Below are 16,472 nucleotides of genomic sequence, written 5' to 3' on the forward strand. Positions count from 1 at the left end.
CATAGTCAAACTCAGCATCTTCGCTCTTTACGAACGTCTTAAACACCTTGATGGCTGTTTCCTTGGCACGCTTGGTGTTGCCAGGTTTTAGCTCGTCTAAGCCCATCCTGGTCGGATAAGACGGATGGGCTGCAAATATGCAAGTGATATGCCTTTCACTTGGAGTTTGTAGACGGATACACATATTCTTCGTCCGCCTCCGACCCGATACGTCAGAATGGCTGGCGTAGAGACCACATCTTCCACATTCTGATTGGCTTAAAATAAAAGATTGAAGAATTTCGATTGGGTCGAGCTAATAACAAATTGCTAATTGGTCGATAATGAGCCCCCATGCCCCATACAAAAAATTAAGTGAGGTCGGATAACTGATTATATTCATCCATAGCAGTTGATGGTGCGGGCACATCGGTCTGTTGTACTCCCTTTGCAAATGCCCTTCCGGCTGTTGGCTCTTCCCAGCCACAGATGATATAGGGCTCCGTAATGTATCCTGTCCTAAATAACTTCTCCGCCTGTGGCGTGAAGTGGCATACACAGACAACGACGGTGAAACTCAACCCCCCACAAAAACTCGACCCCCCTTACAGTGCAACTTTAAACTCAAGTAAAAATGTTATTTGTAATTTTAGCCAATAATATACTTTCAAATATATTGCTGGACAGCACGCCATGCTGGCGACGTTTAAACAATCACGCTATTGCTGTTTCTGCGAAGTGATGGACGAACGTCGTCGGCAGAACAGCTACACCGTCAAGCAGAGACGGGAAGCGCTCGAGCGGGTAGCTCTGGAGGGATGTAAGCCTACCGCTCGGGCGCTTAATATTTCATTAGGTACGTTGAAGGGCTGGAGAAAGAAGGCAAAACTGCTGTTTGAGTTTAAGGGACCTCAAACTAGCAGAACGACAAAAGGACAAGGCGCAAAGACTAAAATCACATTTAAGCACGAATTGGTCACCTTCATGAAAGACGTCCGTCGGGATGAAAAGGTAAATTTGTTTTGTTATATTATTTATTGCAGATTCTAACGTGTATATATAGTATTTGTGTACTGGAGGCATGATCGAGTATATGAAGATGGAGCAGGGGGCTTGGCTGGAGCAGTATTTAGCCGATAAATCATCTCCTGAGCGCGCATTGAGCGCGTTGATGCGTATGTGCCAGCGGTTTGCAGCTCGGTAAGCATCTCGTTTTCCAATATGCTGGTTTAATCAAACGTTTTAGCAATTTATCCTATTTCATTTGTGTTTTTAATCAATATTTATTGCTTACATATTTTTCTTAATGTTATAGCCATGGTTTTTCTGTTCAGAAACCGCAATTTACTAAAAAGGATGAAGATGCACTACAAGAAATCCAATTGAACTTTGCCATAGCGTTTTGGAAACAGCATTCTCACTTCCAGCAATCCGCCATATACAATGTCGACGAGACAGCAATATATTTGACACCCCACCCCACAAGATTTGGGCCCTCAAAGGCCGTCGTGGCTCCGCTAAAGTGAAGCACACGCAGAAAAACTCTGGTAGACTCACTGCAGTTCTCACTATTAGAGCGGATGGTAAGTTTTGTTTAATGATTTAATGATTATATTATGTTTAAACTAACCTATTTATCTTTTAGGGAAAAAACTACCAATACTGTTTATACTACGAGGAATGCCGGGCAGGACTGTGGAGACGGATGAACTTCCGACGTATCCTGCAGGCCACGTGTACACCGTCCAAGAAAATGGCTGGATGGACGCCACAGTGTGGCAAACGTACGTTTTGAACTTGCTAAAGTACGAGATTGATGCCCCGTCAATCCTCTTGCTGGACAATTTTGATTTGCATATTTCCGAAGCCGGTCAGAGCGTTGTGGCGGAAGAGACCTCTGCAATTGTGGTCCCCGTGCCTGCTAACAGCACCTCTGTGAGTCAGCCCCTTGACGTGGGCGTTATGGGGCCACTCAAGAAAAAGTTGACAGCTGAATGGCTACGAGAGAAGGTGTCAGTTTCAAGAACCGCGAAGGAAAAGCGTCTGGCTGCCGTAACACGCACAATTAGAACGTGGGAAAACATATCTACGGAATGTGTTATTCAAAGCTTTGAAAAAGCAATGCCAAAACACCCTGTCGTGATGGTGTAGAGCAAAATAATACATGTTTTTGCTTTTTTACGGTGTTTGTTTAATTTTTTTTTCTACTTTTAATAAACTGTTGGGTCGGTTTAATTTTGACTAATCGCAGGTAATACCACGAAAGGGGTCGACTTGTTGGCCTTTCTAAAAATGACCTGAAAATGCATGTCTACGGGGGGTTGAGTTTCACCGTCGTTGTCTTTAAATCTGACAGGTTGTGCCACAGGTAGAAAAAATACAAGTTTTCCACCTGTGGCAGCAAATCAAAAGTGGGTCCGAGTTCCCAATTTTTAATTTAGGCTTGATATTAATTTTTCGCTACTGCAATAGGCCGAAATTAACATCTCATTGAATAATATTCAGCCTCTGACACGTTATAAATAAATGTTCCAAAACGTATCGGTTCATTATATTTTAAAAATCGTTTGGTTTTAATAAGACGATTTTACAAAAAATCGTTTTTCAAAATTAAAATAATACGATTTCTTAAGACATCATGTATTACAGTATGCGGCACAGTTTAATTGCAAGCGGCGGACCTCGTCACATCGCTCTGCCCAACCCTTACGGTTCCTCACAATCAACCGAGACAGCAGCGCGCACTGTAATTGTCGGCGGCTATTAATAATGCGGGTACGTAGCGCAACGGCACCCTTATCGACCTCAAGAGGCGCCTTCTCCACTCTCGTGCTGACGTCGTTCTTTTTTCTACGTTGTTCTACGCGTCTCAGCGTCGACTTTTGCGAGGTGGAGGGGGGCACATGTACACAGCCACGCTGCTGCTGCTACTCGCCTTCGCGTCAACTCTGCCGACCGGAGCCGCGGTCGAAGGTAACACCCGCTAGTTATACGATCTCTTACCACCTCTGACTCCCGATTTGGACTTGTATTTGAGCAGAAGCAGAGGTGTTTGGCTCGGTACCGGCGCTGGCGGCGTTAGAAAAGCACGACATTAAGCTCGAGCTTGAACAGATGAGAGCAATCTCCAGAGGAGACGTGGGCGTTGACGGTCGAAGCCCCGTCGTCCATGAACCGCAGGAAGTGGAGCATTTGCTGCAGGTACAGAGCACGACCGACTCGTCCGAGTGTTCGGGTAGTTCAGGAGGTGCAGAAACGATCGAATTCCCGCAGTCAGACCACTATAGTCAGTCTTCAAGTGTCAGCGGTGCGACTTCAGGCTCAGGGGCGGAGAACGAGGACGCTGTCGTGGGGATTACGCTCGGTTTGGGCGGACTCGATATCTCCATTGGCTCAGTAGACGTCGCTGTCGGATCAGGCGGAGTTGATGTATCGGCAGGCTCAGCAGGTATCTCAGTGGGCTCAGGAGGCATCGAGGCCACAGTTGGCTCGGGGTCGTACGGGCTTGGCGTTTCTGTAGGATCGGACGGCTTCGATGCCACTGTGGGGTCGAGTGGCCTCGAGGTATCGACAGGATCACACGGTTTGGATGTCACGGTAGGGTCCCACGACCTGGGTGTTTCAGTGGGATCAGGAGGCGTTGGCGCTACTGTGGGCTCGAATGGCCTTGATGTCTCTACTGGATCACAGGGCTTAGTTGTTTCGGTTGGATCCCATGCTCTGGACGTGTCAGTTGGATCAGGTGGCATTGATGCGACTGTGGGGTCGGATGGCCTTGAGATTTCAACGGGATCACATGATTTGGGTGTATCGGTAGGGTCCCAGGACTTGGATGTGCCATTCGAGTCTGGCGGCATTGGAACTACTGTGGGGTCGAATGGTATTGACGTTACGGTCGGGTCTCGTGAAGTCCATCTCGATGCTAGCTCCAGGAATATCGACGCGTCTGTAGGCTCACAAGGCATCCACGTTACTACCAGCTCTTCCGATGTCGATGTGTCGGTCGGATCTAAGGGTGTTCACTTCGGAGCTAGCTCAACGCATCTCGACACGGATGTTGGCTCCAACAGCGACCAGGTCTACACCAGTCCTCCAACTGTCGATCCCAATGTCCAGATTACTACAGCACCTTTAAGCGTGGATGTGTCTGGAGGATCTGGTGATGATCAGGTGGTTGTCGGTTCTACTGAAACCGGCCCACCCACTGCGCAGCAGTCTACGTCCTCCCATTCAGAGGAACGATCTAGTATTCTGGATGCGACGCTAGGGCCAAGCTGGAACATTTCCGCTGCGAGGGAAGAAACCCGTTCCCCGGAGATACAAAGCAACTCCTCTGCCTCATCAGAAGAATCGGCGGTGTCAACGGAAGCATCGCCGGTAAATGACACCTCACCTGGATCGTACAGCGGCTCGAGCGACGTTGTCCAGGTCTATTCATTCACAACAAGCAATAGTTCATCAAGTGTATCGGAATCGAGAAGCGAGGGCTGGGTTCGTCACATTGCTATCTTCAATCTGGTTATTGTACTGGTGCTAACTGTAATTATTGTTGTTCCAGTGGAGCGGAAGTGAATACTACGAGCCGTATACTTCAACCTATTGCCGATGTAAGGCTACAGAGTGCCAGAACGAATACCCGGGCGAGTCCAGTGGTTCCACGTGCGAAAGCAAGCTTTCCGATGGCTCGTGTCCCTCAGGGTACAAGACGTATGTCTCTACAGATTCGTATAAGGTCTTAACGTCGACAGTCACCCCTAACAGTGTCGCAGAGGCGACGTTCACTCTCTTGGCTGGCGATATCATCGGAGCGTTCTACAATTTGGGGAAGGAAGACCCGATTACCCGCAACAACAAATGGTGGATCACTATTTCGCTCCCAAGTGGATGGAGATTTGTGGCGTGGGAAAACACGGCAGTCAAAGTGACGCTGCGGGGCGACGACAAGTACTACTCGTCGGCTGTACGTGTCCACAGCTGTGAAGACGTGACGAACAGCGACAACTGCGACAGCGATTCTCACAGATATGGCTTCGTCGACGTCATGAACCTTATTGAAGGCCGAGGAGACCTGATGACGTCGAGCTCTCGTGGTCCAATGTCTTTCGTCTTGTCGAAGAGTATCATCACTGGCGCCAAGGCTTCAAGCAGCTCTGTGGGTGTCAGTGTGTCGCTGTCTTATGAGACCTCGGCCGGAGCGCTCAAGTCCGCTGCTACTTCCCGACGTATGCGGGAGCTAACAGTGATTGCTTCTGACTCCATAACTTTTACTTCGACGGAGGATTTTAGCGCTCTCACTCTCGCTACCATGGCGTTGCCCTCTATTCGAAGAGGCCGCTTGGATTCGTCGCTGGTGTGGATGGAGGAGGACACTGAGATTCTGATGCTGTCGTTCTCAACGTCTACTATCGTTGGCCCCAGCTCAGACAACCCAAAAGTATGCGTCGACATGCGCTCGTCGTATTGTGCAAGCAAAGGACGTGAGCCTACGTCGACTGTGAGCTTCGGGTCTTTCACGCAGGCTTCTTACGTGCAAGGCGGAAATCCTTTCCTCAATCTTTACGCTGACCCTGGTGCTACGAACCTGAACATAGAGAGCAGCAACGCCAGCTACTTCTGTGTGACGAATCTACTTCCGTCGGGTGTCAAGACCAACGATTCGTGGGAGATCAGGACGACCTTCACGTTTCAGATTCAAGTAACAAACGTGGCGTGGACTAGCAACGAGGGTGAAGAGGGTGTCACTACCGGCTTCCGCTTGCCTCCTCTCAGCGAAGTTGTGCTGATGGACGGCAGCGCCGTGATGGGCAGCGACTGCGCACAGACGCTAGTTCACGCGAAGACATGTAAGTACTGCGCTTGTCTGTCTCCTAGATCTGTCTACTAAGTGCTCACAATCACGTCATTATGTTTTGATACAGACTCCAAGTCTACTCTAAGTGTCTACAGTGTCATGTCGATCACATTCTTCGCTGTTGCTCTGGCTGGTGCTGTCCTCGTTACACGAATGGTAAGCTTCCCAAGTCTTGTTGCTAAGTGCGATGGCCTGACTAATAACCATGCTGCAAATACCAGAATGGCATCTCTTTCTCCAGGCCTACATTTTACAACGACATGACGTCGCTGTCTGTGATGATGATCTTCGTCCTGTGCATCGTTGGCAACGCGATTTGGATCAGTGTTTCGACCAAGGCATCGTCGGCACGGGGAACAGACATTTACTACCTGATGTACGCGATTTCTGTCTGTTTCACGTGGACGATGATGACCTCAGTATGCTTCCACTGGGGAACTGTGCTGTTCCACAACGTGGGACCCTCTGGACGTCTATTGGTGTTCGTCGTCTACGTGATCATTAACGTCGCATTCTATACCGTCCAGCTTTTCGGCGTCGTTAGTCTCACCGATTTCTACAAATGTACATACGATGACTACCTCAAGAACCCATTCTACAATATGCGCTTGTGCTCGGACGACTACTGCCCCGACCTGCAGCCGACTCAGTGGAAATATGCGGTCAACAATGTGTGCAAAGACGTCAGCTACTCGGGCTGGTTCTTCCCGCTTCACCAGAGTGCAGAGCTGCTGATCTTCCTGACTTCAGTGGCGTTGCTTGTGCTAGGAACGTTTGTGATCCAGCGTGGCGTGCGGCTCATTGATCAGTCGGGCGATATCTTCGATGATCACGTGGTGCAGGTGATGAAGAAGTCGTTGATCACGTACCTGGTGGTGATCCTGTCGATTGCCCTTGTACTCGGAACATCCTGCATCATGAACTCAATTCTGCACTGGAAGAATTGGAGTATCGACTCTGTCGTGTGGTATGTTTTCTCCATCTGGCTTCCGACTCTGGTGCCGCCGATTGGATTTCTGTTGCTGCAGTGGAACCCTCGTTTGCATGGAATGAATTGGAACCCGTCGTTGCACGTCAAGGACCCGCAGTTACTTCATCGTACGATGTCAAGCATCTCGGAGAAGGTTGAAAGTGGCAAGTTCGACATGTCTGGAAATGGTACTGGACTAAGCGACGGCTGGGCTGGTATTCTACGTTTTCCTGACACGGAGTACAACCCCATTGGCCAGGAGAGTGTCGATGGCACGCAGAATGTGCTGGCACTAGCAGTTCAGCTCGTGTCGCCTATTCCTCTTACACACGCGTGCTTTATTGAGCTCTACGTGGCGGAGAATACGAACCCTGAAGGCGGTGAGAACGATGTGACCGGAGAAGACCATTACGAAGACCTCCCAGTACTGAGTTACCGTCGCTCTTCCATCAGTACATTCATTGAGAGCGGACTGCACCAAGAAGGAATACTTAGTCGTCGCAGTCAGTCCATCTCTCTGCTTGGCGCTAACGCGTTGCCCACACCTCAGCCCGTATCTAACCCAACAGCGAAGTGGTCGCGTGTGGGCTTCACTGAGACTGTACTCCCTACTCTGGTGACTGGCAACTCTGAAAACACCGGCGGTGTGACGCAAATCGCTACGTTTTTGTCGGTGCTTCAGATCCCGGTGATGCCTGCGAATCCGCTTCTCCGCTTTGTGGTGTACGAAATCCCAGAGAAAACTTCCTCTCCGTCTTCTGATGGGGACGTACGCGAGTCTCGTCAGCTGATGCGTGCATCGTCCATACAGCTCGATGAACGTGCTAGAATCGCTCGCGTATCTGGGATGGGAATGGCCCCACCGTCACGTCCGAAGGTGTTCTGCGAGTTCTCGTGTGCCTGCGATGACATGCTGTCCGCCGACGAGGTGAACTTGGTAGCTCGACAAGTCTCTTACCGCAATCGGTCACCAATCCCGACAGTGCTTAGCGACGGAACTGGCACTGAGTCTCCGAATGTTAACGCTACTATTGGAGCTGCTACCCTTGAAGTGGATCCGTCGGTACCGCGCCTTCGCGTCAAGTCAATGACTGTCTCCCCACGTCAACTCAAGGAAAACTCGGGCTTCTACATCACGAAGAGTTTCCAGTTTGCTGAAGGTGACGAAATGGTGATCGAAGACATGGTCGAGAGTCCGTTGACGAACGAACTGCCGCGCCAGTACCTGGAGCTACTAGTTACCGATCGTGCGGATGATCTGGCGCGTGCACAGGCGGATGCTGCGGAGTTCGAAGCGAGAGTGAAGAGTGGACTTGTGGGCAATCTGTACGACAATTTGATCGAGCAGATTCAGGGCGAGAACGACCAGACTGTGGTGCAAACGTGGCTGAACGAGCGCGTCCAGCAGCGTAAAATGTACGTCGAGGCGCTGCGTGAGTGCCACCAGCTGTGTATTGAGCGTGCGGGAGAAGGACTGAACTTCAAGGCCAGTACCGAGAAGAAGAGCCTCGTGTTGCGGTTCCTGCCCATCAACCTGCACGTGCAGGACATGTGGGTCGGTCCTACGGCGGATCTGCGCTCGCAGCGATCAAGACGCACGTCACCCAACGTTCGCGTGTATCCTACGGTGACGGCCGGCGCGTTTGCAGCTCACTGTTTCAAGTTCCGCCACAACGGCAGCATCCTGAGCTTACGAGCGAACCTGCAGAAGCGATCGCTGTCGCGTGTGCAGAGCGACGTGTCAGACAAAAGCGTCGACGCTGTGGATTGGACCAATACGGATACTCGCTCTACGGACGAGACACGCTGGCATCTCACGACGCGGTTTGACATGTGCTTCTCTCAGGCGCTGACTACGCTGGTGACGTCTTTCTGTCGCCAGTTGGAGTACTCGTTGCAGCACCCGAGCGACCGCACCTTCCTGCGAACGATCGACTCTATCGAATTCCTCTTCCAGGTCGAGTCATTGCTGTCCACACAGGGCAAGGAGATCAGAATGCTGGAAGATTTCTCCGCCGCTGTAGATGCACTCAAGCACGTGACGTTTGTGATTGACACTTCGCCACCTACTCACCTCCCGTCTACGCTGCTTAATCTGCACATGAAGAACACCACATTACCTGGTGTTGTATCGGTGCGCTTGAGCAAGGGATCTACTAAGGGAACCTTCACTGTGGCGATTGGTGTGCGTTGTTCGGAAGACGTGCGAGCGTCGATCCCGTCCGCTATCCGATCGGGCAGTTCCATCACCGTCACCCCCGTGATCTTTACACAGGGCATCAACGAGATGCAGACATTGGCCAACAACGCCAGTACCAAGAAGACGACTCTGCAAGACATCATTAACCGCAAGAGCTTCTTCGTGCTGACGCGCTACATCGAGAAGTACAAGCAACTCGCTACTCAGAGGGTACGTTGAGCATTTCGAAACGTCTCAGAGCGTGGTTTACTGATACTTGTATTGTTTTGTTTTTGTTATATGCAGCCAGACGCAGTGCCGACGCCAATGAGCACGGTTGCGCCTCTTCTGGAATCGCTGGAGGAGCGTATTGCGGCGGCCAGTAAGCGGCATGTCGTGAAGTCCAAGCACCCGAAGATCATTCAGGAGAGCTCGCGCTTGTGTCGTCTGTTGGGCGCTGGTCGAGTGACGTCGTGCAAGAGTGCCAAGGACCGCACCGGCATGTCCGTGACGCTCGAGCAGGTGCGACTGCTGAGCGAGAATCACGGTTTGCCCGAGGAGTTCGCGGTGCGCACGGTGTCGACCATGCGCAGTAACGGTGTTCGCCTCGAGAACGCACTCAAGAACACCGGCAAGCGTCAATACGCTTTCAATGCATTGCAACGCTCCCTGCTTCCGGATGAGTACAAGTGTCCCGAAGGCACGTACGGCCGTGGCAACGTGAGCTAGGGAGGCCCATGGACAGACACTGCTGTACGTGATTTTGCCATCAGGAATTGTGTCGAAATACGCTGTTATTATTTGTCGCTGAATACAATTTAGTTTTGAAAAATAAAAAACAATGTCATTGGTAGACACGGGCGTTGAACCGATTTGGTCGTTTGCTTGCTTATGCTGAGAAGTCTTTATGTTTAAAAAGACGATTACTAAGAAAATAAGCTTCTTAGAAGCAGTGCCATCTTCTTCTCTTTCACTGAAACTAGGAAACTTTTGCCTTTCATTTGAGCTTCAAGATATCCACTGCCAATCAAGCAGGATTAAACAATTCTACACCACCCATCTTGTAACTCAAACAAGGCGGACCGGCCGACCAAAGCTTTTTCTTTTATATATTCTTGTATAATAATGGCTTCACCAACGCGTCCTTGAGAGAAATGTGCGACTACGTGTAATCCTCTTCTTCAAATTTTGAGACCGTGCTTCATCGCCTTCGCATGGAAACAAATACAGCATCCTTAAAAAATTAAGTCAGAAGAATCAGCCAATCAGCGATCACAAAAGAGGTTTGAAGGAGGGGACTTGGGCGGCAAAAAAAACTCTTGGTCTCCATTATCAAGAGAAGCTAATCGAGACGACACCTAATTTTTCACTCTCGACCCCGACGAGATGCCGGACGACATTGAGCGCATCATGGACCGCAAGCTCATCAAGCAGCGCGTGCACTACTACGTGGTCTGGAAGGGCTTTGGACAGGAGAACAACACCTGGTACGGACTGCACCAAGTCCAGCGCAGCATTGCAGTAGAGTAACCCATTTTATTGTCTTTTATCTGTTACATTTTACGCAGGGAGAGCCGCATCGACTTAATGGCTGATGGCTACTCGGATATCATCAAGCGCTTTGAAGACCGTATGTGTGGTTATAATGGCCCATCTCTCGCTCTTCCGCCTTCAATACTAATATTTGTGTCTGCGTAGAACGCAAGAAGGAGTCCGGCAGCTCGACGCCTCGCGGTCGTAGCCCCAGCCGCTCGACGCGCAGAAGTAAGAGTCCTGGCCGCTCCAGGAGTCGTCGTAGTCGCTCGCGTAGTGCCTCGGTGACACGCTCTCGCAGTCGCAGCTCCTCGGTGAGCCGGAAGCTGCCAGTGGACAACAACGAGGAAGAGAAGAAGGAGAAGAAGGAGAAGAAGCACAAGGAGAGTCCTACGAAGTCGTCTCCAGCTCCACAGCGACGCAGAAGTCCTCGCTACAAAGAGAACAACAATGAAACCAACGTGAAGGAGACGCCCAGACGCCGATCTACTCGGCATCAGACCCAGGAGACGTCATCCTCGACACTTTTCGTGTCTCGTCTGGACGAAGAAGACGACTCGGTGCTGCTGCGGTCGACTATTGCAGCTCTAGCTCCGCAGGTGCGAGAGATGACTCCTCCTGCCTCGTCAACTGCGGAGACGGGTGTGCACAAGAAGCCGGTGACGTTGTCGTACGAGGAGGAAGAGGAATCTGTGCTATTGAAGCCGCAACGCACCAAGCAGACCACGACGTCAGAGGCCAGCGCTACGGTTAACCACGTTCACGAGCACGCAAGCCCTGCACAGAACAACGGCTTGATTGCTAAGGCAGTGGAGAACGGCTACCTTGCGTCGGTCTTGAGTGTTGTGGCTGTGATGGGCTCACTAGTGGCGAGCCAGATGCTACCGCGTGAGGCGGAGGAGTCCGAGTTGTGGCGGAGATGGCTGGTTTTCCTGACTCCTGTAGTAGCGTTGCTGCTCTTCTTCCACCAGAAGGATGCTCGTGCTTCGGCCAAGTGGGTGGCCACTGGTCTGGCGTGGCGCGCTGCCGCAGAGCTTTTGCTGCTGATCAGTGACACGCCTCGTGAGTTCGAGATGATGGTCGCTATCTCGGTCGCTCTGGCCAACGTGTCGCTGCTCATTGCCGTCGTGTCTATTCTTCGCAATGGAGAGCACAACCAGTCCAAGTCCACGCTTGCGCTTCTGACGGTGGGCATCTTGACCCTCTTCCTATCCGACAGGTACGCTGTTATTTGGATACTTTGATCCTTTCTGAGCTCTAACTTGGTCGATTTGTTGCTAGCTGGGTGATCTCGACGGAGAACTCGGAACTGGAGTCGCGTGTCGTCCTCATGTCTATGGCCGTTGTAAGTGTTTTCATTCAAACTCTCGTCTCAGATGACGAATTGGACGACTAACTGGGTGTTATTCGTTGCTCGATTATCCAGCTGACAATTGCACTGTCGCCGATGCCGACGGTATCCTCGGAAGATGAAGATTAGGATAGGGCGCCTCAGTCACCCTGCTACGACGCTGTAATTAGGAGTTTCTTGTTTTTTATCGCTGACTTCAGGCGGAGGCGGCATTGTCGCTGCTACCTTATGAATTCCATGATCTCCGCTGCTGTGTTCACTTAGACTTATCGTACTGTTGGCAGCATTCTGTATTGTAAACCTCCAAGTGTTTATTACTCAAACGATAGTGCCAGATGCAGCGTCTTGATCAGTAGCTGTTGGCTCTGAACGCTCACGATTGAGTCAACATCGCCCTCTCGGTGTACCAGCTCCCGAATGACCTCAATCGTCAGTGCTGCTGTAGTGTGCGCGCCATGCACACAGTGCTCCAGTCGGGATGAGTGCTCCTTCATAACCTTGTAGAGTAGCGTTTGCCGCATTAGCGACTCCAGCTTCTCCTCGTTCACACCCGCAGCTGACTCGGCAGCCAAGTTATCCCACAATTCGCCATCATCGACAATGCAGGATCGCCACACACCCGCACGCATCTCTTCGTACTGCTCGGTCAACGGGTCCGTTGCCAGCGTCTCTAACGCTTCAAGAGCCATCAAGAAAATGTTGGTTCTGTCGAAACGTAACAAGAAAAACAACGTGAGTAAACGTCACACATGATCAACCCAGACGTCGCACTTTACCTCATGGGGTCATCTTTCTCGGAGGATAGAGCTGATGACAAGCAGGCGTGAACCAAATCCTCAGGAGAGAGCGGCTTCGAGTTGATAGGCTCCTTCAACGGCAGCTGCAACAACAGCTCCTGAAGCTTTCCGCGGACAAGCTGCAGCAACATATATGGTCAGGATCACCTTGCACAAGCACAGCGATAACAGCTACGTACCTCATGGTTGATCTCCTGAACCCTCTCAGGGTGAGACAGACTGGGAGAAGCAAAAGCAGCGATCTTAGCAATACTCGCCATCGTCTTGCGCTTCGGCAACGACCGCTGCTCGCCCTTGGCTTCACGTAATGCTAGCGTCGCCACCTGGTCGTACCGCTCGATAGAGACAGCTGTCAGCCAGCGATACTTCCTTAGGTGCTCACGGCTCTTCATGAATTTGTGTAGTGATGGCGCGAAGATCTGCGAGTGCGCCAGTAAATACACCATCATTGTGGCGTTAGGTTCTTGAGTGCCCTGTACCCACGGGTTCTCAACCTCGCCATTGTACCAACGGAAAACGAAGTTGTCGAAGCCCTCGTGCTTCTTGCAATACGCTTCCAATCTTCTTGACGCCAGGCTCTTAGGCAATTTGCCAAGCACACAATCCAGCTTCGACAGGTTCTCCGAGTCTTCAACGAAGACCAAAAATACCATGCCTTCAAAGTACGAGTACTTCTCGCAGAGCTCAGCACATTGACTGAACAGTTCTGCGCGCTTTCGCGTGACAGCACCGTCCTTGTCAAAGTCAATGGCAACTTCACTGTCTTGAGACGGAGTCTGCGTCGCGATGTAGACCAATGGGTTCAATGTAACGCGCTTCGTAAACGTTTCCTCCTTGCGCAGCTCCTCGGCTTCGTCGCTCGAAACAAGAGGGATAAACCGAGCATAGTCATCGAGCAGGGCAGTTCCAAGTCTTCGGATCTGATCCGTGATCTCGAATACTTCATCGTACTGCCAACGAATCGGCTTGTTACTTGAGCCTCGCGAGTAACCAGCGAGAACAGACAAGCGCGAGATTTGAGTCGCCAGAACTTCGCGTACTTCACGCGTAAAAGCCCAGCTTCCAGTCAGCTCAAAGCTGGCAGTAGAGCTTTGCACAGGAGTGCAGAGCATACTGAGCATGGCACAGCCGCTCTCTAGCAGAGCGTAAAGATACGTTGGATCGCTCTCGCCAATGGAAGTCGCAAGAGTCTGCACTTCGTCACCCAAAAGCTGGAAGAGCTCCGCAATTTTGCTCACTTCACAGTAGAAGACATCAAATGCGTTGTAGCCTGCGAGACGAAGCTGCTCTTTCTGATAACCTCGCTTCTCCACTGTTTTTTCGATCGCATGAAGAAGGAACTTCCCAGTTAGTCGGCGCTGAATCTTCTCCACGTCAGAAGAAGCTTCGTCCTCTTCAGCACTCGACAGAATCGACGCCTGGAACTTGCTCAGAGCAATTGCCGCTTGCAGCTTCTCTTCATTCTCAGTCAAATGACGCCTCAGCTCGTCCGATTCTTCAATAAACTGCCACACCGACGCACATCGACGTTGCAGAAACTCCATGAAGGCGACGTGACGATTCCTCTTCTCTTCCAACTGGTAGCGCACCAGTTTGGGTGTGACTGAAGACACATCAGCCCCAGCCTTCTCAGTTTGCGGCGGGGCTTCGTTATTCCCATCTTTCTCCCAGCGCAGTCCAGAAGAAGACTTGGCATCCAGAATCTGGAAATCTACAGACACTGCGGCTTGAGCAACAGAAGCCACATCTCTTGAGTTCACACGCAGCGCGGAAGCGGAGTTTGGCTGCTCGTGGAAGTGTGTCAGAATCAAGTGAATGTAGCCCTCCACACTCAAATTCTCGCCCAAGAAATGGGACGATTCGCTGGTGTAGCAGCTCGCTTCTTCCCGCCGTCTGCGTGTCTTCTCCACAGCCGCCTCAGATGGAACTAGAGGTGCCAAACGTTCCAGTTTTTGCATGTCTGAAGCTGTAGCTACACACACGGATCCACTCAGCGCCTTGACATCTTCTTCCATCAGCAAAAACGACACAGATCCCTTCACCGCGTTGTTGTCGAACGAACTCTGGTCCACACGTGCTCCAAACGCGAGAGCTAGTCGACCCGGAGCACCTTGAAGCGGGAATACCGCCGAGCGCACACTTGTCTGGCCAGTTTGAGGCAATAGGATCGTAGAAAACTGAATCGGCTGCATCTGTGTCCACACGAGATACAGCGCACCGCGCGTAATGGAAAAACTCTCAACCTCGAAAAACCGATCGGCGAGTTGTTCATCATACGCCGGCTCAAAGTCCAGCACACACGCCCACTCCAACTCAGGTGGGGCGTCCTCATCCACGGCTCCAAGAGAGAACTGGAGCAGCGCGTACTTGACTGTTGGGTTGGTGCCAGCACGCGACGAAGAGCACACAAACGCCACTAGCAGCGAGAAGCACGTCTCCTGTACGTAAGGCATCGAAACGATGTACACCTTCGCCAAATGAGCTTTTGGGAAGTTGTCACTGAAATAACTAATAGCGACACGACTAGCGTCGAAATGCCACTGAGAAACACACGAGCAGTCCATCACATCTCCAGTGCTGAACGTCCGTCGCTCCAACATGCCGTCTTGGAACAATACCAGCATATCCGCCGTTTCTTCCACTTCTCCTCCACTGCTACTCATGGACGCTGCATCAGCCATAGACGAAGACAGCACTCGTAAGTACTTAATAGGCTGATTCACGTCGAGCTCTCCTCCATCAGCTCCAGATCTTGACGCCGCGGATGAGAAGAAAAACTGCGATACTGACTTGGTGATTCCAGATAGGAATCCTGCACTCTGCTTCTCAAAGGCTCGGACTCGAATCCGTCGATCCTCCACTGCAACTTCCCATACATTGCCCTGGTTACTCCAGCACAACAACCCGGTAGCGTCGTCGTGAATTTCCTCGTCTTGTGCTCCTTCTTGAGTAGCCAACATGGCTGCATTAGGATGTGTAGCCACTTGTTCATTACTCCAAAGTGGGATTTGTACACTGAGTGGCACACTCTCGTACGGGAGTTCAATATCTTCCCAGAAAAGCACAATACCGCTCTTCCCCACGATCATAAGACTGAGACTCTGGCTGTAGAGAGCAAAGAGAAAGGGATACAGCTCTTCATCCGGCTCCAGTTCGTCAGGAAGCTGCAGAGCGATGACTTTGTCTCGATCCTGCTGCCATAGTAGCACCTTGGTGCGTAGTGGGAAGACAAAGTACTGGATCCACTGACGTCCACTACGGTGTCGTGCTGAGGGAACCGAGGCCCGGCAGCAGCGGATCTGGTGACGCTGATGAAGAGGCAGATGAGGCCACTCCTTGCGCACTTCTTCCAGTATATGGGGCGGCAGACTCGCGCCTTCCGCGATGGTGCAGCTTCGCGAATCCACCAGCAGCGACGCGCTCTCCTCCGCATCCGCCACGCTGCCCGAGCGCGGCGCATACAGCGCGTCCCAGTGCTCAAGACGCTGGCGCTTGCTGGCGTCGGTCGACAGCAGCCCCGTACCCACGCGCTTGGACGGCACCTCGACGAACTTACGAGCGCGGAACATGGTCCAATTTCCTCTGTGGCCACTCAGGGACTTTTAGTCGCAGGGCTCTGAAAAGTAATAAATAGACTCTTTAATATGATATCTGTCTGTTTTAGAAAAAAAAGATGACCTTCAGATTTTGTTGTTGTTGCTGCTCTGTTTGGGATATCGGAAAGACGTCATCACTGCCAATAAATATGTCTACAGTGTCCTAGCGGGAAATATGTTATCAAAACCCTGCCAGAGTAAAAAATGTGAAGTAAG

At 51.3% G+C, this 16,472-nt stretch overlaps 3 protein-coding genes across 3 annotated transcripts; 2 read left to right on the top strand and 1 right to left on the bottom strand.

Annotated features, from left to right (window-relative positions):
- Window positions 1-2,882: 2,882 nt before the first annotated feature.
- PITG_02728 (inositol-3,4-bisphosphate 4-phosphatase, putative) lies at window positions 2,883-9,708 on the top strand (the record flags this gene model as incomplete). Its single annotated transcript, XM_002907579.1, has 7 exons — window positions 2,883-2,952; window positions 3,020-4,470; window positions 4,538-4,686; window positions 4,741-5,822; window positions 5,898-5,986; window positions 6,052-9,210; window positions 9,286-9,708. 7 exons carry the CDS (start codon window positions 2,883-2,885, stop codon window positions 9,706-9,708), a joined length of 6,423 nt encoding a protein of 2,140 aa, XP_002907625.1.
- Window positions 9,709-10,365: 657 nt separating this feature from the next.
- On the top strand, window positions 10,366-11,908 carry PITG_02729 (chromodomain protein, putative; the record flags this gene model as incomplete). The annotated part of the gene is made up of 4 exons (XM_002907580.1): window positions 10,366-10,466; window positions 10,548-10,609; window positions 10,678-11,731; window positions 11,794-11,908. 4 exons carry the CDS (start codon window positions 10,366-10,368, stop codon window positions 11,906-11,908), a joined length of 1,332 nt encoding a protein of 443 aa, XP_002907626.1.
- Window positions 11,909-12,152: 244 nt separating this feature from the next.
- PITG_02730 (uncharacterized protein) lies at window positions 12,153-16,237 on the bottom strand (the record flags this gene model as incomplete). The annotated part of the gene is made up of 3 exons (XM_002907581.1): window positions 12,153-12,568; window positions 12,640-12,779; window positions 12,840-16,237. The coding sequence occupies 3 exons, from the start codon at window positions 16,227-16,229 to the stop codon at window positions 12,178-12,180; spliced, it is 3,921 nt and encodes a 1,306-aa protein (XP_002907627.1).
- Between the last annotated feature and the right edge of the window lie 235 nt (window positions 16,238-16,472).

This window comes from Phytophthora infestans, genomic scaffold (genome assembly GCF_000142945.1).
Source record: "Phytophthora infestans T30-4 supercont1.3 genomic scaffold, whole genome shotgun sequence".
In the NCBI taxonomy this organism is placed as follows: Eukaryota; Oomycota; class Peronosporomycetes; order Peronosporales; family Peronosporaceae; genus Phytophthora; species Phytophthora infestans.